At 41.1% G+C, this 21283-nt stretch overlaps 1 protein-coding gene across 1 annotated transcript in view; it reads right to left on the bottom strand.

The window, feature by feature from the left end:
• LOC122742716 (hepatocyte nuclear factor 4-beta-like) overlaps positions 1-21283 on the bottom strand; it is a 75662-nt gene that overhangs the window by 10945 nt on the left and 43434 nt on the right. The window contains exons 5-6 of the mRNA XM_043987157.1: positions 12293-12448; positions 5656-5743 (exon numbers count right to left, since the gene is read on the bottom strand). Of these exons, the coding sequence (XP_043843092.1) occupies positions 5656-5743; positions 12293-12448 (244 nt within the window). The remainder of the gene's footprint in view (positions 1-5655; positions 5744-12292; positions 12449-21283) is intronic.

The raw sequence follows: 21283 nt of genomic DNA, 5'->3' as shown, positions 1-21283 counted from the left end.
AGTATCTTTGCCAAGAAAACCCCAAATGGGATCACAAGGAGTTAGACAGACTCAACATCAGCAATGACAACAAAGACCAAGGATTTCTGGGAATATAGTATTATAGTGGTCAAGTTTCAAGCAAAGTTAGATGGTGTGAGGAGGTATTTTGGGGCAAGGGTTTAGGAGATGGTAATTCCATTATAGCACAATGTGGGTAACTGAATCTTTCACTTATGATTATGCCAAGTTCTCTGTAATACTGATTAAGAAACAGCTCATATTTAACAAGTAAATTTTGGCTTCCTTTAAATCCCAACTAGGATCCCATCTTCTACAAGAAGTCTTTCCCAACCATCCTTAATTCTGGCACTTTCCCACTGTTAATTATTTCCTCTTTATCTTGTAACAAACTATGGCTTGTTTGTAGTCTCTCCCATTAGACTGTGAATTCCTTGAGGGCAGGGACAGTCTTTTGCCTCTATTTTGTAATCCCCAGAATTTAGCACCATGCCTAGTACTTTGTTGTTCAGTGTGTGTCTCTTTGTGACCCCATTTGGGGTTTTCTTGGCAAAGATACTGGAGTGGTTTGCCATTTCTTCCTCCGGCTCATTTTACAGATGAGAAAACTGAGGCAAACAGGGTGAAGTGACTTTCCCAGAGTTACACAGTTAGTCAGTGTTTGAGGCCAGATTTGAACTTGGGTTGAGAGAATGAGGTGTATTCTCCACATAGTTCAAAGGGGCTTCTTCCCCTTCCCCCACCATTCCCTTCCTTTTCCTGCTGAGTTAACCAGGAGAAGATGCTCCCTTCAGATAAGAGCCGACTACACTATCCAAGCCCCAGGGGCTTATTCCCCGCCCTCCCTCCCCAAAATTTTCTTCCTTTTCCTGCTGACTTAGCAGTAGTTTTCTAAAATTAGATAACAAAAGAACTGTGAAGTCCCCGTCCTGAGGCTGTCCCAGGGGTGGGGGTATCATGTTTAGAAGTGTGGCAAAGAATGTGTATCGAGTAACTGGATAGGTGAAATGGGGGAGGGAATCCTTGTGTTAGGGATGGACCTATATATAAACACACTGAAACAACCGTGTTTTGCACACTTTCTTTGGAATTTTGTGCCCTTTCTTGCAAGATCGTAATAAAAATGGCCTTCCTTCTTTGCACCACACCAGGAGTTGTGCCTCAGTTTACCCGTTTCTAACAAGGTCTTCCTGATTCTAGGCTGGACGCTCTATCCACTGTGCCACCTAGCTGCCTTCAACACACAATGCCTAGCATATATTAAGTGCTTAATCCATGTTTATTGATTGGTAGAATCAATGGGGGGGGGAAACCCTAACTTGGACAATATAATAACTCTTCCTGACAGCAGGTGGCACTATGGGCTATGTTCTGCTAATATGATGGATCTTTGTGAATTGTTAGATGCTTTATTTTTCTCTTTAACTTCAGTCTGTCTTTTTCCTTCCTTGTGCTATACAATTCAATCCAGCACCACAAAAACTCAAGAAAATCTCTTAAAGCCTTTACAGGACTGGCTTCTTTATTAAGCCAACACCATGTTGTTGGGTTTTTGTAAATGCCTCCTTATACATAGAGTCACAGTAGTAGTAGGCAGCTATTAACAGATTTAGCCAACGTCCATAAGGCACTAGCTGGATCCTTAGTATTAGAATGGACCTTGCCAGGGAGCCCCAGGATTCTACTCCACTCCTATAACCTTTCCTCTCTGCAGCCACCACTCTCCTTCGACCCCTCATCACTTCTAGATTGGACTATGGCCGTAACCTCCTAGCCGAATTCCCTCCCTCTAGCCCCTCCCTGGGGCTTCAATTCATCATTTGAGCAGTTACCAAATGGATGTCCCTGAGAGCATGGGTCTGAGCCTGTCCCTCCCCCTTCAAGAACCTTCACAAGCTGTCTATTGCCTGCAGGATAAGGTGTTTTCCCGTAATTGGTATATAAAGCCCTTGGCAATCTGGCTTCAGACTGCCTGGGATGATCTGACATTATTCTCCCTCTTGTACTTTGTGATCCAGCTTGAGTGATCTAATGGCTGTTCTACCTACATTGTATTCCATCTCCTACCTGGCTCTCTTTTCACAGGCTGTATTCTACCTTTTGGAATTCCCTAGTTCCCTTCAAGTGTAAATTCAACTGCCACCTCCTACAAGGATGATTTCCTTATTCACCTAGCAGTGCCTTTATACCATCCCTGTAAAAACAAATACTTTCCATATACTTTGTATTTATACCTGTAATCCTGTGCATGTTGTATATTAAAATGCATTCCCCTCCCATATAATGCACCTTGAAGTATAATGTACCTGGGTTGTTTTGCTATTTATCTTTACACCCTTAATATAGGCACAAAAGAAAATATATGCCTAGATCAGTGAATACAAGGTAATTTGAGGAAGGAGAGGGCTTTGACAACTGGGAAGAACAAAGAAGACTTTTTTTTGGGGGGGGTGAGGCAATTGGGGTTAAGTGACTTGCCCAGGGTCACACAGCTAGTTAAGTGTCAAGTGTCTGAGGACAGATTTGAACTCAGGTCTTCCTGAATCCAGGGCTCGTGCTTTATCCACTGCGCCACCTAGCTACCCCATTTTTCAACCTATTCTCAAAGAAGAATCCCTCTACAACATATTTAACAAGTGGGCATCCAGTCTTTGCATGCAGAGGAGAGAAATTATTATTTCTCTCTTATATTAATAACCATTAAAAAATTATAACCAAGACTCCCCCCCACTTCTCTACTTTCTCATTCAGAAATAAGCCCCTGTAGGTTATTCAGGCAGGGTTTGAAGTGCAGGGCTGATAATGAGAAGGAAAACAGAACTGTTCAAAAGGTAAAGAAATTTTAGTGTAGATGAATTGAATTTATGGATTCTGGACCATTGTGTTTTACTCAGACATGTCTGGGAAAATGTGGATCCTCCCTTTTGTCTAGCTCACCCTAAACTGGGTGATACAGGTATAGATAAGTCTCTTTGATCAAGACTGAGTGATCAGTGTCATATCCCTCAGATCCTCAGAATAAACCCACCTCTCATTATAATAATATTCTCTCATTAATTGTTAACCAATCAGAATCGATTGCCACCCTCAGTAACACCCACTCTTCCAAAGGCATACAGGCAGTTGAGTGAGTTTCTTGAGTATTCTTTGGTATTTAAGAATGTCGTTGACCTCTCTTATTAATGACATGCTAGAAGGATTAATAAAATGATTAATTACCCAGAAACTCTGTCTCTCCAACTTTATATATCACAAAGGTCTCCAAGTTAGGAGGGAGTCTACCTCATCCTGGGGCAGCCCAGTCCACTTTTGCATAGTAATAATAATAATAATAATAATAATAAAGTTTTTCTTTAGATCTAGCCTTCCTTTGCCCCTTTACACTGCTTCCACTCATTTCCCCAGTGCTCCTTCTTCTACACTTTGGGGGCCAACCAGACTAAATCTCTCTTCCATCAAATACTTGAAGATGACCACAGAATCTTAGTGCTGGAGCTAGAAGGAATTTCAGAAGCTATTAAATCCAATCCCTCATTTTTGGATGAGAAAATAGAGACAGGGGAAGTTAACTCGCTTGCCTAAAGTCACAAAGGTAATCAGCATTTGAGGGAGGTTTTGAACCCAGGTTACTAGAGCTATTGCTAGTCAGTCCATGCTGCCACTATGACCCCGCTATGTATCCCCTTCTTTCAGTTAAACATTCCTCTTTCTTTTTCTTTTCTTTTCTTTTCTTTCTTTCTTTTTTTTTTCTTGTGGGGCAATAAGGGTTAAGTGACTTGCCCAGGGTCACACAGCTAGTAAGTGTCAAGTGTCTGAGGCTGGATTTGAATTCAGGTTCTCCTGAGTCCAAGGCTAGTGCTTTATCCACTGCACCACCTAGCCGCCCCCAACATTCCTCTTTCTTTTAAACACTCTCTTATGGTGTGATCTCAGGCCTCTTCACTATCCCTATTGACCTTTTTTAGCTGTTAGATCACCCCGTTGACTTGTGTTGAGCTTGCAGTCTATGAAAAACCCCTGGCTTTCTTTTCCGCTGATCTGCCTAATTCTGAAAAGTGAAGATAAGGAGGAAATATATTCCAGGCATAGGGTATGACATATGAATGCCAGGTACTACCTTCTCCTATAGAGGGAGAAACTTGGGCTTAGAAGAAATGACTGGCCCAAGGTCACTCAGGTATAAAGAGCTAGTATTCAAACCCAGGTCTTCTGGCTACAAGTCCAGTGTTCTTTCCATGCGATCCTGTTTTCCTTCAAAAGAGAGGTAGCATAATGTAATGGAAAGAATACTTGGAATGAAGAGATTTAAAGGCTTATTCCTGGTTCAAAGAAATCAAGGTCAGAAGTAGAAGATGGGGGAGGCAACAGTTTGAGAAGAGTGAGCTTTTTTTGGCGGGGGGAAGCAGGTCACTGAGGGTTAAGTGACTTGCCCAGGGTCACACAGCTAGTAAGTGTCAAGTGTCTGAGTCTAGATTTGAACTCAGGTCCTCCTGAATCCAGGGTCGGTGCTTGGTAGGCAACAGTTTGAAGAAGACATGGGGGGCTGAGTGGTCTACAAGATCTATAGGAGCCAAGAATATGATAGTCCAAAAAGGTAATGCAGTTTTAATTGGCTTTAAAGAGTAAGGAGATGGCCCTACCATCCGTAAAGGATGGTCAGTTTACAGCTGGAATATTCTGTTCAGTTCTGGACATCATCATTTAGGAAGGATATTGGTAAACTGGAAAGTGTTTAGAGGTGGGCAACTAAGTTGGTGGATGGCCCTGAGTCTATGCGGTATGAAGACTGTTTGAAGGAACTGTGGGTATCGGTAGGCAGCATGGCATGAGAGAAAGACCACTGAGTTTGGACCCGTGTTTGAACCTTGGCTCTGCTGCTTGGTACTTGTGTGACCTTCAGCAGGTCACACAACTCTCAGAGCCTCAGTTTCTCTATATGTAAAACGAGGGGGTTTGAATAGTGGCTGACTAAGGTCTTTCCCAGCTTCTGATTAGGGTGGAAAAGAGAAGATTTAAGAGGAAACTGAGAGCTGTCTTCAAGTATTCGAATGGCGAATTTATAGAAGAGGGATTGATGTGTTCTGTTGAAAGAGGAAGCCAGAGCCCCGAGGGAAAGTTACAAAGAGACAAATTTAGGCTTGATGTCAGGGGAAAATATCCTAGCAATTAGAACTGTCCAAAAATGGAACGGGGTGCCCCAGGATGTGATGGATTCTCTCTCCCTCAGCTTCTTAAAGCACAGGCTAAATGACCACTTGTCAAATACATTTGTAGGAGGGGTTCTTATTTGGGACGTAGGTTGGACTGCGGTCCCTTCCAAGTCTAAAATTCTGGCCTTCTGCAACTCTCACCACACACATACACACACACACAAGATCTTATTCCCTTTTCTCTTTCAATTTGAATGGGGCCTCGCCCCCCCCCCCCCCGGCCATCAATACCCCAGTTGTGTCCCATCTTTCCTTCAAGTATGTTGTCCAGACTATAATACTGGTCTTATTTAGTGGCTCCTCCTAACTACAGATCCATGGCCAAGCTAATTAACTCTCGTTTCAGTACTGGGGGTGGTGGTGCCACTCGATGCCAGGGAAGGGTCTACAATGGAAATTGGAAAGGGCAAAAAGAAGGTAATTCCGGAATGTTTATTCTTTTTACCTAAAAGTAGAAAATCCGTATAGGGAATAGATCGTTTGGCAACTCCAAGAAGAAGGTGTTCTCCAGCGTGGGCTCTTAATAATGCCACCTGCAAGCCACATATGAGAGAGAAAAGGATTAATTACATATCCAAAGAACAGCTAAAAGAGGGCTTTGTGATTTAGGCCAATCCCCTCATTTTGTAGATGGGAAGACTGAGGCTGAGAGGGAAGGTCAAAGAAATAAGTGCATAAATTCAATCCAATTTTAACTTCTTAATCAGTCTTAGAATGTTGATTAATCTGCCTTCATTTCACAGACATCCAAGTCTCAGAGAGAGAAGGTAACTTTTTTATTTTCATGCAGGTCTAGGCAGGACCAGGACTAGAAGCCAGGGTGCTTTTCCCATTTCGCCCCCCTCTGAATCACCCTGCCTCTCCTTTAGCCTGACGGCCAAGGATTTCTTTGCACCTGGAATGAGACTGTCAAGTTCAGCCCCTTCATTTTGCAAGTAAAGAACCCAAGTTTAGAAAGGAGCCTGGCTTAAGGTCCCATAGTTCAGAGCAGGGCTAAAACCAGAACCCAAGCATTCTTACACAGTATTCTTTTTAATTTTAATTTTTTTATTTTTGCAGGGCAATGAGGGTTAAGTGACTTGCCCAGGGTCACACAGCTAGTAAGTGTCAAGTGTCTGAGGCTGGATTTGAACTCGGGTACTCCTGAATTCAAGGCCAGTGCTTTATCCACTGCGCCACCTAGCTGCCCCTTTTTAATTTCTTAAAAACATTTTTTTGTGTGTGTGAGGCAATTGGGGTTAAGTGACTTGCCCAGGGTCACACAGATAGTAAGTGTCAAGTGTCTGAGACCGGATTTGAACTCAGGTCCTCCTGACTTCAGGGCTGGTGCTCTATCCACTGCACTACCTAGCTGCCTCTAAAAATATTTTTAAAAAGAGTTTTATTTTTGCCTTTTGTTTTTGATAATGTTTCCAAATGTTACCTCTCCTCCTTCACCCACATTTGGTTCTTTAGAGAAAAGGAGGAAAGAATCAAACAAAACTCAAGAAAAAGTGGTCATGTCTTAATAACATTGGCAAACCCTGTACACGAAATGGATTCTCTCTCTCTTTTTACAGGAGAGGCAGGAAGTGTGTTCCATTGTTTTTTCTCTGGAACCAAGACAGTACAAAGTGAATGCTTAGCACAGCATTGGCATACAGTAAACACTCACTAAATGCTCCTTGACTTATCTTAACTAAATTTGAGTTTGGTAGCATATTCCTGTTGTTTTTGTTGACATTATTATAGATGTGATCATACAATTCTATTTCTTCTGTTCCATATCAATTCATACAAGGTTTCTCTTGGCAGCTAGGTGGCTAGCATTGGGCCTGGAGTCAGGAAGACCTGATTTCAAATTTGGCCTCATAGGGGTGGCTAGGTGGCACAGTGGATAAAGCACCAACCCTGGATTCAGGAGTACCTGAGTTCAAATCCAGCCTCAGACACTTGATACTTACTAGCTGTGTGACCCTGGGCAAGTCACTTAACCCCCATTGCCCCGCAAAAAAAAAAATTGGCCTCAGACACTTATTAGCTGTGTCATTTCATCTCTTTTTCTCATCTATAAAATAAGGATAAGGATAGTACCTACCTCCCATTGGTTGTTGTGAGGATCAAATAAGAAAATAATTGTAAAGTGCTTACCAGAGTGTCTGGTCCATAGTAAGCACTATTTAAATGTTAGTTATTATTATGCCCCCTAAATTTATACTTTTCCATTATTTCTTTTGAAATTCAACACCTTTCATTTCCACCTTTCCCGTGAAATTTGTTATTTCGTTTAGTTCTAGAAAATAACTCCTTGGAATTTTAACTGGCATAGCACTGAACCTGCAAATTAATTCCTATAATATTGTCATTTTTGTTATATTGACTCAGCCCAGTCACAACGATCCTGTCTTCCTTTATTGCTGTAAAGAATGATTTATATTTTAATTTCTCTAAGTCCTGTGTGTGTGTCTTAGTAGTTTCAATCCAGATATTTTATGTAGTTATTTTGAATGGTTTATCTCTTTGTATCATTTTTCTCCTTGGTTTTGTCATTTGCTCATTGTGGGTTAACCTTGCTTAATTTTTATTTTGATAATTTGATTTTTTACATTAACTTAATATTTCATCATAATTATGACTTTTGTTAGTACACCATAGCAGTTTGTTTTATATATCAGTTTCATGTTCTTTTTATTCTTGGTTTTATTTGTTTTCTTCTAATTTTTGAGATTTCTTCTTTTGGACATATTTTAAATTTATTTTGTTGATTTTCTGTTTTCTTAAATTTGCCTCCTCATTTCCCTAGTTGTCTATTTTGCTAATATAAATATTTTTGGATTTTCCCCTAAGGACTGCTTTGCAGTCAACTTAATGGGCATCCCATAAATTTTGGTATAGTTTCTTGTTATCATTCTCTTTAGAATAACTGTTGTTTCCATGATTTATTTTCTGACCCATTCATTGTTTAATATGCTATTACTTAGTCTCTTGTTTCTTCTTTATTAATTATAATTTTTATTATACCCTTTTATGTTAATATTATGACTGCTAACATTTTACATTTATTTTTCGTTTCTTTGTGCCTTAATACATCATCAATTTTTGCAGTTACCCTCTGATTCTAATAAATATTATGTTATTTAATGTGCTAATTCACAAATCATCCAAGGTTTTAAAAGATTATTGTCCTAACATTCTGTCAATCTCTTGTGTTTTTTTTAACCTTTTTGTTAGATTTATCCAGTTCAGAAAAGGAATATTAAAGTCTCCTGCAATTATTATGTTGTCATAAGTGCCTTTTTGCAATTTGACTAGCTTTTGCTTCAAGAATTTAGAGGCTGGGGGCAGCTGCAGTGGATAGAGCACCAGTCCTGGATTCAGGAGGACCTAAGTTCAAATCCAGCCTCAGACACTTAACACTTACTAGCTGTGTGACCCTGGGCAAGTCACAACCCCAATTGCCTCACACACATACAAAAAAGAATTTAGAGGCTATGCCATTTCTGCATGTATATTTAAAATTAATTTTATTGATAGCTTTTGTTTTTACATCACCTAAATCATGTTCCCCCCCAACCTGATCAGACAGCCACTTCATAAGAAATCATTTTTTTAATTGAAAAAGAGGAAGAGAAAAAATATCACCTAAACTGATCAAAACATTGAAAAAAAGCTGACAATACTGCTGCATGTATATTTAATACTAACATTTGACTGTCTTTAAGCATAATGTAGGTTCCTTGCTTAGCTTTCTTGAGATTATTCACCTTTTTAAAAATGGTCTTACTTTTGAGTTATTTATGACTGCAATTTCTTCTAGTTTGGAGTTGCCTGAAGGATAATAGATTTTGCCCAGACACTTTAATTTTCTATTAGTATACATGTTTTAAGTGGTTTTTCTTGTTTTCAGCAGATTCTGCCCCCCCCCCCCCCCATTCTTCCATTTACCGGCTTTTCTTTCAGGGAAGTTTAATCCATTCCTGTTTAGAGTTATAATTGTCATGTTTGTGTTTTTGTCCATTAAGTTATTTTATGTCAATTACTCCACTCCCCGGCCCCTTTAAAATAAGCACTTGGTCTCTGTGGTTTGGTTTGCTTACACTAATCTGGTCCCTGTCTTCTCAAACAGATTTCCTCGCTCTAACCAAGCCAGTCCTCTTTATCTGTCCTCATTCCAAACTATTGAAGTTTACTTTGACATTTTATTTTATTTTTTCAATTCAAGTCTTTATTAAGTATCTTTATACAAGGCACTATGGTAGATCCTGGAGATACAAAGAAAAACATGAAAGACAGTTTTTATCCTTGAGAAGTTTTTATTCTTTTCTTTTCTCTCTTTTTTTTTTTTTTGGCAGGGCAATGAGGGTTAAGTGACTTGCCTAGGGTCACACAGCTAGTAAGTGTCAAGTGTCTGAGGCCGGACTTGAACTCAGGTCCTCCTGAATCCAGGGCCGGGGTTCCATGCACCGCGCCACCCAGCTGTCCCCAGAAGTTTTCATTCTTACATCTAGCTTCCTGCTCTTGCATCTCCCCATCAGGCTACAGGGCCACCAGGGCCTACATATATGGCCTCTTGCCATTTGAGTTCTTTTTAGCCATTAGAATATAAGCTCTTTGGGGAACAGCTAGGTGGCACAGTGGATAAAGCACTAGCCTTGGATGCAGAAGGACCTGAGTTCAAATCCAGCCTCAGACACTTGACGCTTACTAGCTGTGTGACCTTGAGTAAGTCACTTAACCCTCATTGCCCCACAAACCAAAAAACAAACAACAACAATAAACAGAATATAAGCTCTCATATTTTGCTTTTATCTCTATCATCAGGTCTTAGAATAATTCCTAGCATATAGTAAATGCTTAAGAAATGTTTGTTACTCACTTACATATCCTTCATACCGGGCCCTTTGGTCACTAGGTCCAAGACTCAAGATTGGCCATGGCGTTTCTTGGAGAATTCAGCTTTGAATTTTTCTCTGTGGATGATACTTTCTGGATACTAATCATTTGACTTTTGCCTTCTTTGCATTACTTTTTTTTTTTTTTTTGGTGGGGCAATGAGCGTTAAGTGACTTGCCCAGGATCACACAGCTAGTAAGTGTCAAATGTCTGAAACTGTATTTGAACTCAGGTCCTCCTGAATCTAGGGCTGGTGCTTTTATCCACTGTGCCACCTAGCTGTCCCCCTTTCCATTACTTTTGAATAATTTTACCATTATATCTGGGTAATTTTACTGAATTATTTTCTTATCTGTGGTTTTCATGCTTTTAATATAATTGTATGTGCTTGGGATAGTCGTGTCAAATTGAAGTAGAAACATATCCTTATGGGCTGCACGTTGACTTAATAAAGTATCATTATCTATGTTGTATTTTTAAAAATTCCTTATATATAGATATAGGTATATTTTGCAGGGCAATGAGAGTTAGGTGACTTGCCCAGGGTCACACAGCTAGTAAGTGTCAAGTGTCTGAGGCCGGATTTGAACACTCATGTCCTCCTGAATCCAGGGCTGCTGCTTTACCCACTGTGCCACCTACCTGCCTCTCTTAATTATATTTTAATCTACTCTTTAGTAGGACTCATAGTTTTGAGGGCTACAATTTGACACCTCTGGTCTAGGACACCTTTAATTCTAGTATTATTTCTTCCCATCCCATCTTATGCAGTTTCCATAGCTTGTAGAGCTTTCATATGTTCTTCCAATTTTGTTTTCATTTTTTTAGCTAACTTTTCTTCTGTCTTTGCATTTTCCGTATTGAAAAATTTATAATAGAACCTATTATCAAGGGGATTTTCCTGTCATCTCTTTTAAGTTCTCAACTCCCTTGCTTGTTTTTATTAATTTGAGACTTCTAATTACTGTACTAATTTCACCCTTATTTCTTCCTTTAATTTTTCTGTTCTCAGCCATTCTAGAGCTTCTTATAGTTGCTGCACTGTCATTTCTGGTGGTCTGGAAAAATATACTAGAGAACTTTGCCATTCAGGGATTTTCTAGACTCTTTCATTTTGTCCCTTGTATCTGATCAATGTAATGGCTCCTTTTTGCAAGTGTATGTTCATTTGTTCCACTTTCTTGATCCGTGTGTGTGTGTGTGTGTGTGTGTGTGTGTGTGTGTGTGTGTGTGTGTTTTGGTGCCATTCCTTTATGCAACCTTCCAACTATTAGTCCCCTTTTCTGTTAGCTGTAGTAGGAGCATTCCTAGCTTCACAAGTTCCTTATTTTTTCCTGTGTTGTCCTTATTCAGTTGTTTTAGTCTCGTCTGACTCTCTATGATCCCATTTGGGGTTTTCTTTTTCTTTCTTTCTTTCGCGGGGCAATGGGGGTTAAGTGACTTGCCCAGGGTCATACAGCTAGTAAGTGTCAAGTGTCTGAGGCCGGATTTGAACTCAGGTCCTCCTGAATCCAGGGCCGGTGCTTTATCCACTGCGCCACCTAGCTGCCCCCAGGTTTTCTTGACAAAGATACTAGAGTAGTTTACCATTTTCTTCTCCTGCTCATTTTACAGATGAAGAAACGCAGGCAAACAGGGTGAAGTGACTTGTCAGGGTCACACAACTGATAAGTGTCTGAGGCCAAATTTGAACTCAGGAAGATGAGTTCTGACTCCAGTCTGGGTACTCTATCCATTGTGCCGCCTAGCTGTACCATTTTTTAAAGCTATTGTTTTTGTACAGGGCACTGGATACTTGGTGAATGTTAAAGGGAGGTCTAAGTGTTAGCAGATAATTGTCTCTCCACTCAGTCCTCAGATCTAGCTTGGGCCTGGGGTACTGCACAGGGATCTGTGATTTCAACGAAGGAACAAACATTTATTAAGCACTTATTGCTACTTTACAAACGTTACTTATAATATTATTACCTCGTTTGATTATTATCTCATACAAATATCATCTCACCTGGTCCTCACAACAACCCTGAGAGGCAAGCGCTATCATTATTCCCATTTTACAGGTGAGGAAACTGAGGCTCAGAGAAACCCTAGAGCTTTGCCCCTGTGACCCCTGCCCAAACAATGTTCCTGGGGAAGTTGCGATGGAGCTCGTGCGAGGTGTACAAAGACACGTTGTAATCATATTGAATCAATGCCCTTATTGTCACTACCTGGTCATCCAGCGGGAGCTCGCAGAACACTGGGATGTACTTGGCCCATTCCACCAGAATCAACAGCTGCTGCTTCATGGACTCGCACACGTCGCTGATAGTGGCCACCTTTTTCGTGGCCATATCGGTTCCATTTGTGGTGTTTATGGAGGAGTACTGTGGAGCAAGGGAGAAAGGCAACGGCTGTCATTTAGGCAATTGTCCTGAAGAGGGCGCTTAGAGCTAGCAAAGTCCCTGTACCAGCAAGATGAGTTCACGTTTTGATTTTAAAGGAAAATACAGAATAAAACCATATCAGGCTAAGAAGGAACTTTAGAGATTATCTAGCTCAAGGGTTCTTAACTTGGGGTCTATGATCTTTTTTTAAAAAAATATTTTGATATTTATATTCCAATGGTTTCCTTTGTAATCCTTTGTCTTTTTATTTTATGTATTTAAAAGCATGATTCTCAAAGGAATGCCTATCCATTGGGGAATGGCTAAACAAGCCGTGGTATGTGATGGTGATGGAATATTATTGTGCTATAAGAAATGACAAGCAGATGGTTTCAGAAAGGCCTAGAAAGACTTATATGAACTGATGTATAGTGAAGTGAGCAGAACCAGGAAAACATTGTGCACAGTGACAGCAATATTGTTGGATGAAGAACTGTGAATGACTTAACTACTCTCAGCAATACAAGGATCCAAGACAATCCCAAAGGAATAATGATAAAGCATACTATCCACCTCCCAAGAAAGAACTGATAGCGACTGAACACATTTTTATTTTATTCAAGTCTTCTTATACAAAATGATTATTATGGAAATGTTTTACATAATTGCACATGTATATATCTGATTGCTTACCACCTTAGGGAAGAAGGAGGGGAGGAAGGAAAGGATATAATTTGGAACTCAAAACTTTAAATAAAAATGTTTATTTAAAAAAAAGAACCAAACATGATTCTGGGGGGGGGGGGAGTAGTCCTCAGGCTTCTCCAGACTGCCAAAGAGGACCCATGACACACGCAAAAATTAAGAACCTCTAAACTGGACCAATGCATTCATTTTACATATGAGGAAACTGAGGCTTTTTTCTTCCCTTATGCCATCCTGCAGGCTTGAGAAAAAGAGTTACTTGCTAGTTGTATTTTATACATTGTTTCTCTTACATTTATAGCCCAAGATAATAGTTTAACAAGTCATATCCCATAAATGTAGAGCTGGAAGGGACCGAAGAGATTGTCTAGTCCCATCCCCTAATTTTACAGATGAGGAAGACCAAGTGATTTGCTGAAAGCTATACAGGTGGTCCTTGAGGATGGAATTCATGAACGCTCTCTGTCTCAATATTGTGTCCAGGATCAAGACACAGCGAAAGTGAGAAAAGACAGCTTGGGGCAACAGAGAAAGCACAGAATCAGGAGTTAGGAGACCTGAGTTCTAGTTTCTAAATTTGCTTTTGAGTTTGACTAAGTCACTGCTTCTTTCTGACCCTTTGTTTCTTCTGTAAAATGTGGGAACTTCATTGAATGAGTCTAGGGCTCTACAAAACCAAGTTCTATTAGGTCTCCTGCTTCCTGTCTTCAGTGTGTCTACTCTTTGCATCTCTTTCTCTGTATTTCTGCCCATCTTTGCATCTCTGTCTCTGTCCCTCTCTATCTCTGTCTATCCCTCTTTGTCTCTCTGGGTGTCTTTGTCTCTGTGTTTCTATCTCTATGTCTCTCCCTCTCTTTCTCTCTGTGTGTCTAATTGTTGGCTGGAAGAGCAGAGCCCATGTAAAACAAGCAGACAATTACTACTTGAAAGGGCTCTGAAAGCCCATTCATTTGTGGTTGGTAGCCTGGCCACTCTGTGCTCTGGGGAAGCCATACAAGCTGAACAGAGCCAAGCCCCCCTCAAACCTCGGGCAGACCTCCCAGATCAACTTGTGGTCCTCCTGTAAAACAAGGGAAAACAGGAATGAGCTTAGGTCTCTATTCCTTCCCTGCCAAATAACCAATTTGTTGGTGTTTTCCAGAGAGTTGACTAGGCACCATTGTCAGACTAGGCTCCTGTGAGTCTATATATATTTTGTGTATACAGTTGGTGCACCTAGCCACCCAGTGATATACACCATAGCAAACCTTCAAATTCTGCACGGTGCTGAAGGGAACTAGCAAAGAACAGAGTAAAAAAAAAAATGACTGCTTTAAGGCTTACAAAATATTTGCTACTCAGTACCTCAATGATGCATCAAATGCCATTATTATTCCTATTTCATACAGGAGGAAACTGAGGTTCTAGAAATCATTTGCCCAGGGTTACACAGAGTTTCAGAGCTGGGATTCAAACTCTGATGTCTCCTGATTCTAAATCCAGGATACCTTCCTTTAAATCATGCTGATTGGAATCTACCAACTGTTTCATGGTGAGCCTGTCACCCATTTCCTGAACCTGGACCTGGAATTACTTGAAACCACCTTATCCACTGGTGGAGCAAGTAGCATTTGTGTGATGCGGAGAATAAGGAAAGCCCTAGGCTTTGGACTCTATCTTGGAGATTCGCAGGATCACAATCCTACTCTCCTAATTAAAATTCAGCCATTAGAGTCATTCCTTTGGGCATTTATCTCCAAAAGATGTCTCTTTGAGCAGTCAATAAATTTGTTATTGGATATTTTACCATCAGAGATGATGAAGTTTATTGCTCTGCTCCACCTGAGGGTAGACCCCTGAGGGAATGGAAATTTTTGTGGGTGGTTAGGAAATGGAGAGTCATATTTGAACCCTTGGCACTTGGGCTGACCCAATTGGAATACCACATTCTAGGGTTCAGAGAAGCTGGGGGCCAGGGCATGGTGACAGGAGTGAGGGAGATCTCATTACAGAAAAAGAAGGTGAAGGGGCAGCTAGGTGGCACAGTGGATAAAGCACTGGCCCTGGAGTCAGGAGGACCTGAGTTCAAATCTGACCTCATACACTTGACACTTACTAGCTGTGTGACCCTGGGCAAATCACTTAACTCTCTTTGCCCCACAAAAATAAAATAAAATAAAATAAAATGAGAGGTCAGAGAGGGGTGATAGCATGATGGGGTGAAAAGGGGGCTGGAGTCAGTGTCTGCATAAGGATACAGTTCTGACACTACCTTATGACTCTGGGCAAGTAATTCTACTTCTCTGGGCCTCAGTTTCCTCATCTGTAAAAGAGGGATAGTATAATAGTATGAATAGGGATATTTATAATATATAATATAATGTATACTTTTTTTGGGGGGGTGAGGCAATTGGAGTTAAGTGACTTGCCCAGGGTCACACAGCTAGTAAGTGTCAAGGGTCTGAGTTTGGATTTGAACTCAGGTCCTCCTGAATCCAGGGATGATGCTCTATCCACTGCACCACCTAGCTGCCTCTAATATAGTGTATACTAATAGAATAGTACAAATAGGGATAGACAATACTTGGTCTAGCTCCCTCACCCAAGGGTTGGAAAGGATTGTGTAAATCTTAAAATTCTGTAGAAATGTGAATTTTTATTATTGCAAAATGGAGTCAGAGAGTGGTAGAGGGCTCTGAATTATAATGTTAGCCATTGCATACTTTTTTGTATTTCAGTGTGTGTGTGCTCCGCCCCCCCACTAGAGTGGGCAGGGGAAGGACCTTATCTAAACATCTCCATCTCATTCAATACCTACAGGAGGTCCCTGTGTACATTCTGTGGACACTTTGTGAAATGTTCATTGGATTGAATTGAAAGCCTGACTCTGGTGTTTAAACCTCCTCCTATTGGCTGGTGTTTTAATAGTTTTATGTCCTAAGAGTCATGTGTCAATTCAATTTAACCCCCCCCCCAAATATTCAATGCCTACTCTAGGCTAGGCACTCTTCTAGGCACCAAGAATACAAAGACAGAAATGAATCAGTCACTTCCTTCAAGGGGCTTATATTCTTTTGGGGTTGGCATGAGGGATAGAGATATAACATCCATACATACAAGTTAGTAAATACAAAGGAACTTCCAAAGGAAGAGATTGTCAACAACTGGGAAGATCAGGAAAGACTTGCTATAGGAGAGGGCTCAGGAATGATTCTCTGGAAAAAGCAAAGGAATCTAAGAGGCAAAGTTGAGGAGGGAGTGCATTCCAGACATGGAACATCAAGACATGGAGGCTGGAGATGGAAAGTTGGCTATGGGCTATAGCTAGCAGCCAGTTTTATTGTGATGGAGACTATGTAAATGGGTATAACATGAAATAAGCCAGTAATGGTGATTATGTGGGCTACAGGTTTGACAGTTATGTATAATCCTATACTCATCTGAGTTAGGGCAGCTAACTGGCAGAGCAGATGGAGCGCCAGCCCTGACGTTGGGAAGACTCATCTTCATGAGTTCCAATCTGGCCTTAGATAGACACCTCACAAGCTATGTGGTCCTGGAGAAGTCACTTAACCCTGTTTGCCTCAGTTCCCCCATCTGTAACATGAAGGAAATGGCAAACTATATCAGTATCTCTGTCCCCGCCAAACCCCAAATGAAGTCATAAAGAGTTGAACATGACTGAAATGACTGGACAACAACAAAACAGGATTAATTGGAGATAGATGACACTGGAGGCAGAGAAGTGTGAGAATTGGAATGACACCCGCTGCTGGGAGAGATATTGCAGGGAAGTTCCGCTATGAGGAGAAAGCATATGACTTGGAAACAATGTGACTTTAGCATCTGGAAGTTACCCAGCGTCCAGAAGTTACATCTAAAGAACCACCCATGGGGCCTGTCAATCAGAGCTACCAACCAATTAGTTTAGAGCTGTGTGTGTGGATGGCCCTGTTTCTGGTTTCACAAGGGCAATTCTGGGAAAAGCCCCTGAGGAGGGTTTTTTTTTGGGTTCCTGACCTCGGCTTGGTGGGTTGGATGATGGGGTAGACTCTATTAGATAGTTAGAGGAAGTTTGCCTTTTACCTCTCTCTCTCTCCTCACCAACTTCTGATGCAGTTTAATAAATACTTAAAAGTCCAAATTCTTGCTAAAGCTTCTAATTTAAGGCGACCACTCATTAGATTTTAGACATCATAGCTAGAATTTTAGGCCCCTTACAGAAGGCAATAAGAAATTACTGCAGTAGTTCAAGAGGAGGATGGAGGCTTGGACTAAGGTGGAAGTGCTAGGATCATCTGTACTAAGAGGCTGTGTGAGTAGAGGATTGTTGTGAATGTAGGATTAACCAGATTTGGCACCTGATTGGGGGTTGAAGAAGAACGAAAAGTTGAGAATGACTCCAAGGTTGTGAACCTCAGAAATTGGAAGGATAGTGGTACCATTAGCAGAAATATATGTATAATGAGTTCTGTTTTGCACAGGTTGAGTTTGAGATGCCTTGGGGGACATATCCAGTGGAGATATCTAGCTTGCTGTTGATATGATGGGACTAAACTTTGGGAGAAAAGATGGAGGCTTTAGATATAGACGTGAAAGTCATCTGCATAGAGGTAACTGAGTCTATTTGAGCTGATGAGCTTGCCAAAAGAGACAGTATAGAATCAAAGAAGAAAGAACTTTGGGGATGCCCATCTTTACCAGGCAAGAGGATGATGATACAGCAATGGACACTAATCAGATAAGCAAGGAGGTAACTATGAGAAGCCAAGGGTAGAGAGAATGTCCAGGAGAAGGGTATAACTAAGAGGGTCAAAAACCTTGGAGTACTCAACAAAGATGAGGACCAAGGAAATGTCTAAAGTAGTTAGTAGATATTGGTAACCTAGGAGAAAGGTTTCAGCTAAGTGGTGGGTTCAGAAGCCAGATTGCAAGGAATTGAGAAGTGAATGGGAAGTAAGAAAAGTATAGACATTTTTTTCTTGAAAGTTTTATATAGGATCACTGCTTGAGGGAATGAAAAGACCAAGTGAGTTTTTAAAAATTAAATTAAAAACAAAACAAAATTTAAAAAACACAAAAAATTAAATTAAAATAAAAATTTTAAATGAGGGTGATCTGAGCATTTTTTTTGTAGGTGACAAAGAAGGATCCAATGACTAAAGAGAGATTAAAGATGAATGGAAAAGAGGGAATGATTGAGAGGGTAAGTTCCTAGAGGCAACTGGAAAGGATGGGGCCAAAGGAACAAGTAGAAGAATTAGCCTTAGCCAAGAGAAGTCTCCTATATTTTTCAGAGCCTAGAGCAAAGAAGAAAATGAGGATGATGAAGAATTTTGAGGAATGAAATTGGGAGAGACAAGGGAATTAAGAACTGACAGATGCCCTTTATTTCCTCAGTAAAGTAAGTGACATCCTCTTCTGAGAGGAAGAGAGGAATGCTTTAGGAGGTATGAGGAAAGAGAAGGAGATTTAGAATAGCCAATGTAGAGAGTGTGATAGAGAATGAATCAGGGAATAACAAAAGATTGTTGTGCAGTGGTGAGGGTTCAGTTGAAATTAGATAGCAGATTTGTTTTGCACTCAGTCACCATGGCTGCATGATTTTCTCTAAGAGCACTCAGCAGCGGGTGAGATGGGATGGAGGGGCTGATTCAGAGGACTGCCCTCGCTGCTACATCAGGTTATGTTATTAGGGGCTACTGCATCAATACTCAACATCCTTCTGAAAAACTGGTCAGAAGCATTCTCACACCACTTTCCTGCCATGGAAACCTACGTGCCTTCATTCACAGTGATGTATAAAGGACAGAAAACATATGAGGCTGGGCTCCCTTTCAGGGAGGTGGGCATTTTTACATGGACCAAAGCATGAAGCAAAGACTCGCTAGAGTTGGGAATTTAAAAAAAATATTTAGATACTGTATTTCAATACAATTGGTTTCCTAGGTCATCCTTTTTGCTTTACCCTATACATTTAAAACCTTATTCTGGGGTGGGGGGGCATTGGCTTCATCAGACTGCTAATGAGGTCTATGACTCAGAAATGTTGAGAACTCCATCATGGTGTTCAGAACTAGTGGGATGGTGGTCTTACTGTGCTCTTCTCTGTTCAGGCTACTTCTGGGGTATTATTTTTTGTTTTGGACATGGCATTTTAGGAGGGATGTTGAAAAGCCGGGGGCCACTTGAAAAAGGAACACAACCAGGTTTGCAAAAGGGCCGGAGACCATGGCATGTTGAGAACTGGGTGAAAGAATTTGGGATATTTAGCATGGAGAAGAGAATGACTGGATGAGCTGGTGGTAGGAAAAGAGGAACATGAGAGTTGTCTTCAAGTACTTGGAGGAACATAAGGGGGAAAAGTCTTGTTCTTCTTGGTCCCTGTGGGCAGGAATGGGTAGAAGTGCAGAGGCAGATTCAGATTTGGTATAAGAGCTTCCTCATTGTCAGAGCTGTCTAAAAATGACATGAGTTGGCTCAGAAAGTAGTGGCTTCCCCCTCCCTGGATTTCTTGAAGCAAAGGCTGAATCATCACTCAGAGATATCGCAGTGGGGAGTTCTTCTCAGGAATAGATTGGAGCAGAGGACTTTTGAGGAACCTCTTAACTCTGAGTTTCTTGAAATCCTTGAGTTAAGCAATGAAGCTCAGATGGTAGAATTCTAGGCATCATCCAGGGACAGGAGCAAATTTGGGGCATCCAAATACACCTTTACATAAGGCAGACCCAAGGTCCTGGAGACAGGTTCACTCATGCCACCATCGGGGATGACAAAATGCTCAAAATCTTCCTTTCAGCTGAGGCCAAGCTGATGTCAGAAACAGACAGAAACAATTAGCCTCAGGCCTCATGGGGACTCATCCTGATTCACTAGCTGGGCCTTCAGGACGCCAGCATCACCAAAGGATTCAGACTCTGCCAGCCTGTACCAAAGGCTTGAAAACCCCACCCTTCCTGCCAGTTTCCAAGGCCAAAGCCAGCCTGACCCAACTCTTACCTGGCAACTTTGACAAATTCTCTTGGAATCACCAGAAATTGCTCTCAGCTCCTGAGCAGAGAGAAGGGTTTCTCCCAGGGTCAAGGAGTGGAATAATGATAATAATGATTAATAATAATAATTATTATAATAAAGCATTTATATAGTGCTTTACCAATTATATCTCATTTTATCTTTATAACAGCCTCGGGATGTAGGTGCTATTGTTATCCTGTCCTCTGGCTGGAGAAATTAAGGCAGAGGCTATATGACTTGCCCAAGATCACATTACACAGATACAGCTATTAAGTGTCTAAGACCACATCTGAACTCAGGTCTTCTTGACCCTAAGCATGATGCTCTGTGTACCTGATAAAGGGCTGTCCATTCTCCACTTCAAGACCTTCAGTGATGGGACACTTACTATCTTACTATCATTTGGGGGCATCTCCCGAAGTTTGTCCTTACTCTGAGCCTTGGTTGGCATCTATGCAACTTTCCCCAGTTGTTCCTAATTCTGTCCACTAGGGTCAAGCAGAATATGCTGGATCCCTCTTTCCACGTGATAGCCCACTGTTTACTTGAAGAGGGATAACACTGCCAGTCCCTTCAGTTCAGCTTCCTGTATCATGAACAACCTTGGCCTTGTGAGGTATTTTCCAGCTTTTATCACATCCCTTATATGTTTAGGGATGAGGGCGGCCAGGCTGGTGAGGACTTGCATTCTGGCGACACCTTTGCAAATGCTTTACTCCCCAAAGGAAGTAGACACAGAGAGAGAAAGATTAGAGAGTGAAGGGTTATATCACGCATAGCAACACCTCAGTTAACTAGAAATGGAGGTGTCTGGCAACCACCTCTATCCAAAACTGAGCTGAGAATGAGGAGGGAAACAAAAAAACCTCTGAGCAACCAGAAGGGTTGTCATAAGGCACTCACCTCCAGGTTCATGCATTTTGCTTTATAGGAAAGCCCTATCAACCCCAGAATTGAAAACCTAGTATCTCTTAGTTTACACACAGTTGTAACAAACTTGGTTACCTGGTTTTTCAACCTACAATAAATTAGAAAAAGCAAATCAGAAGGGGGAGGGAGAATTAAAGGTGAGGACACTGACAACAGTGACCAGTGACAGCAGACAGAAAAACTGGAATTCAAACCACCTCAGTCTGA

Source organism: Dromiciops gliroides, chromosome 2, assembly GCF_019393635.1.
Source record: "Dromiciops gliroides isolate mDroGli1 chromosome 2, mDroGli1.pri, whole genome shotgun sequence".
NCBI lineage: Eukaryota > Metazoa > Chordata > Mammalia > Microbiotheria > Microbiotheriidae > Dromiciops > Dromiciops gliroides.
This window is presented reverse-complemented; position numbering and strand designations above follow the sequence as displayed.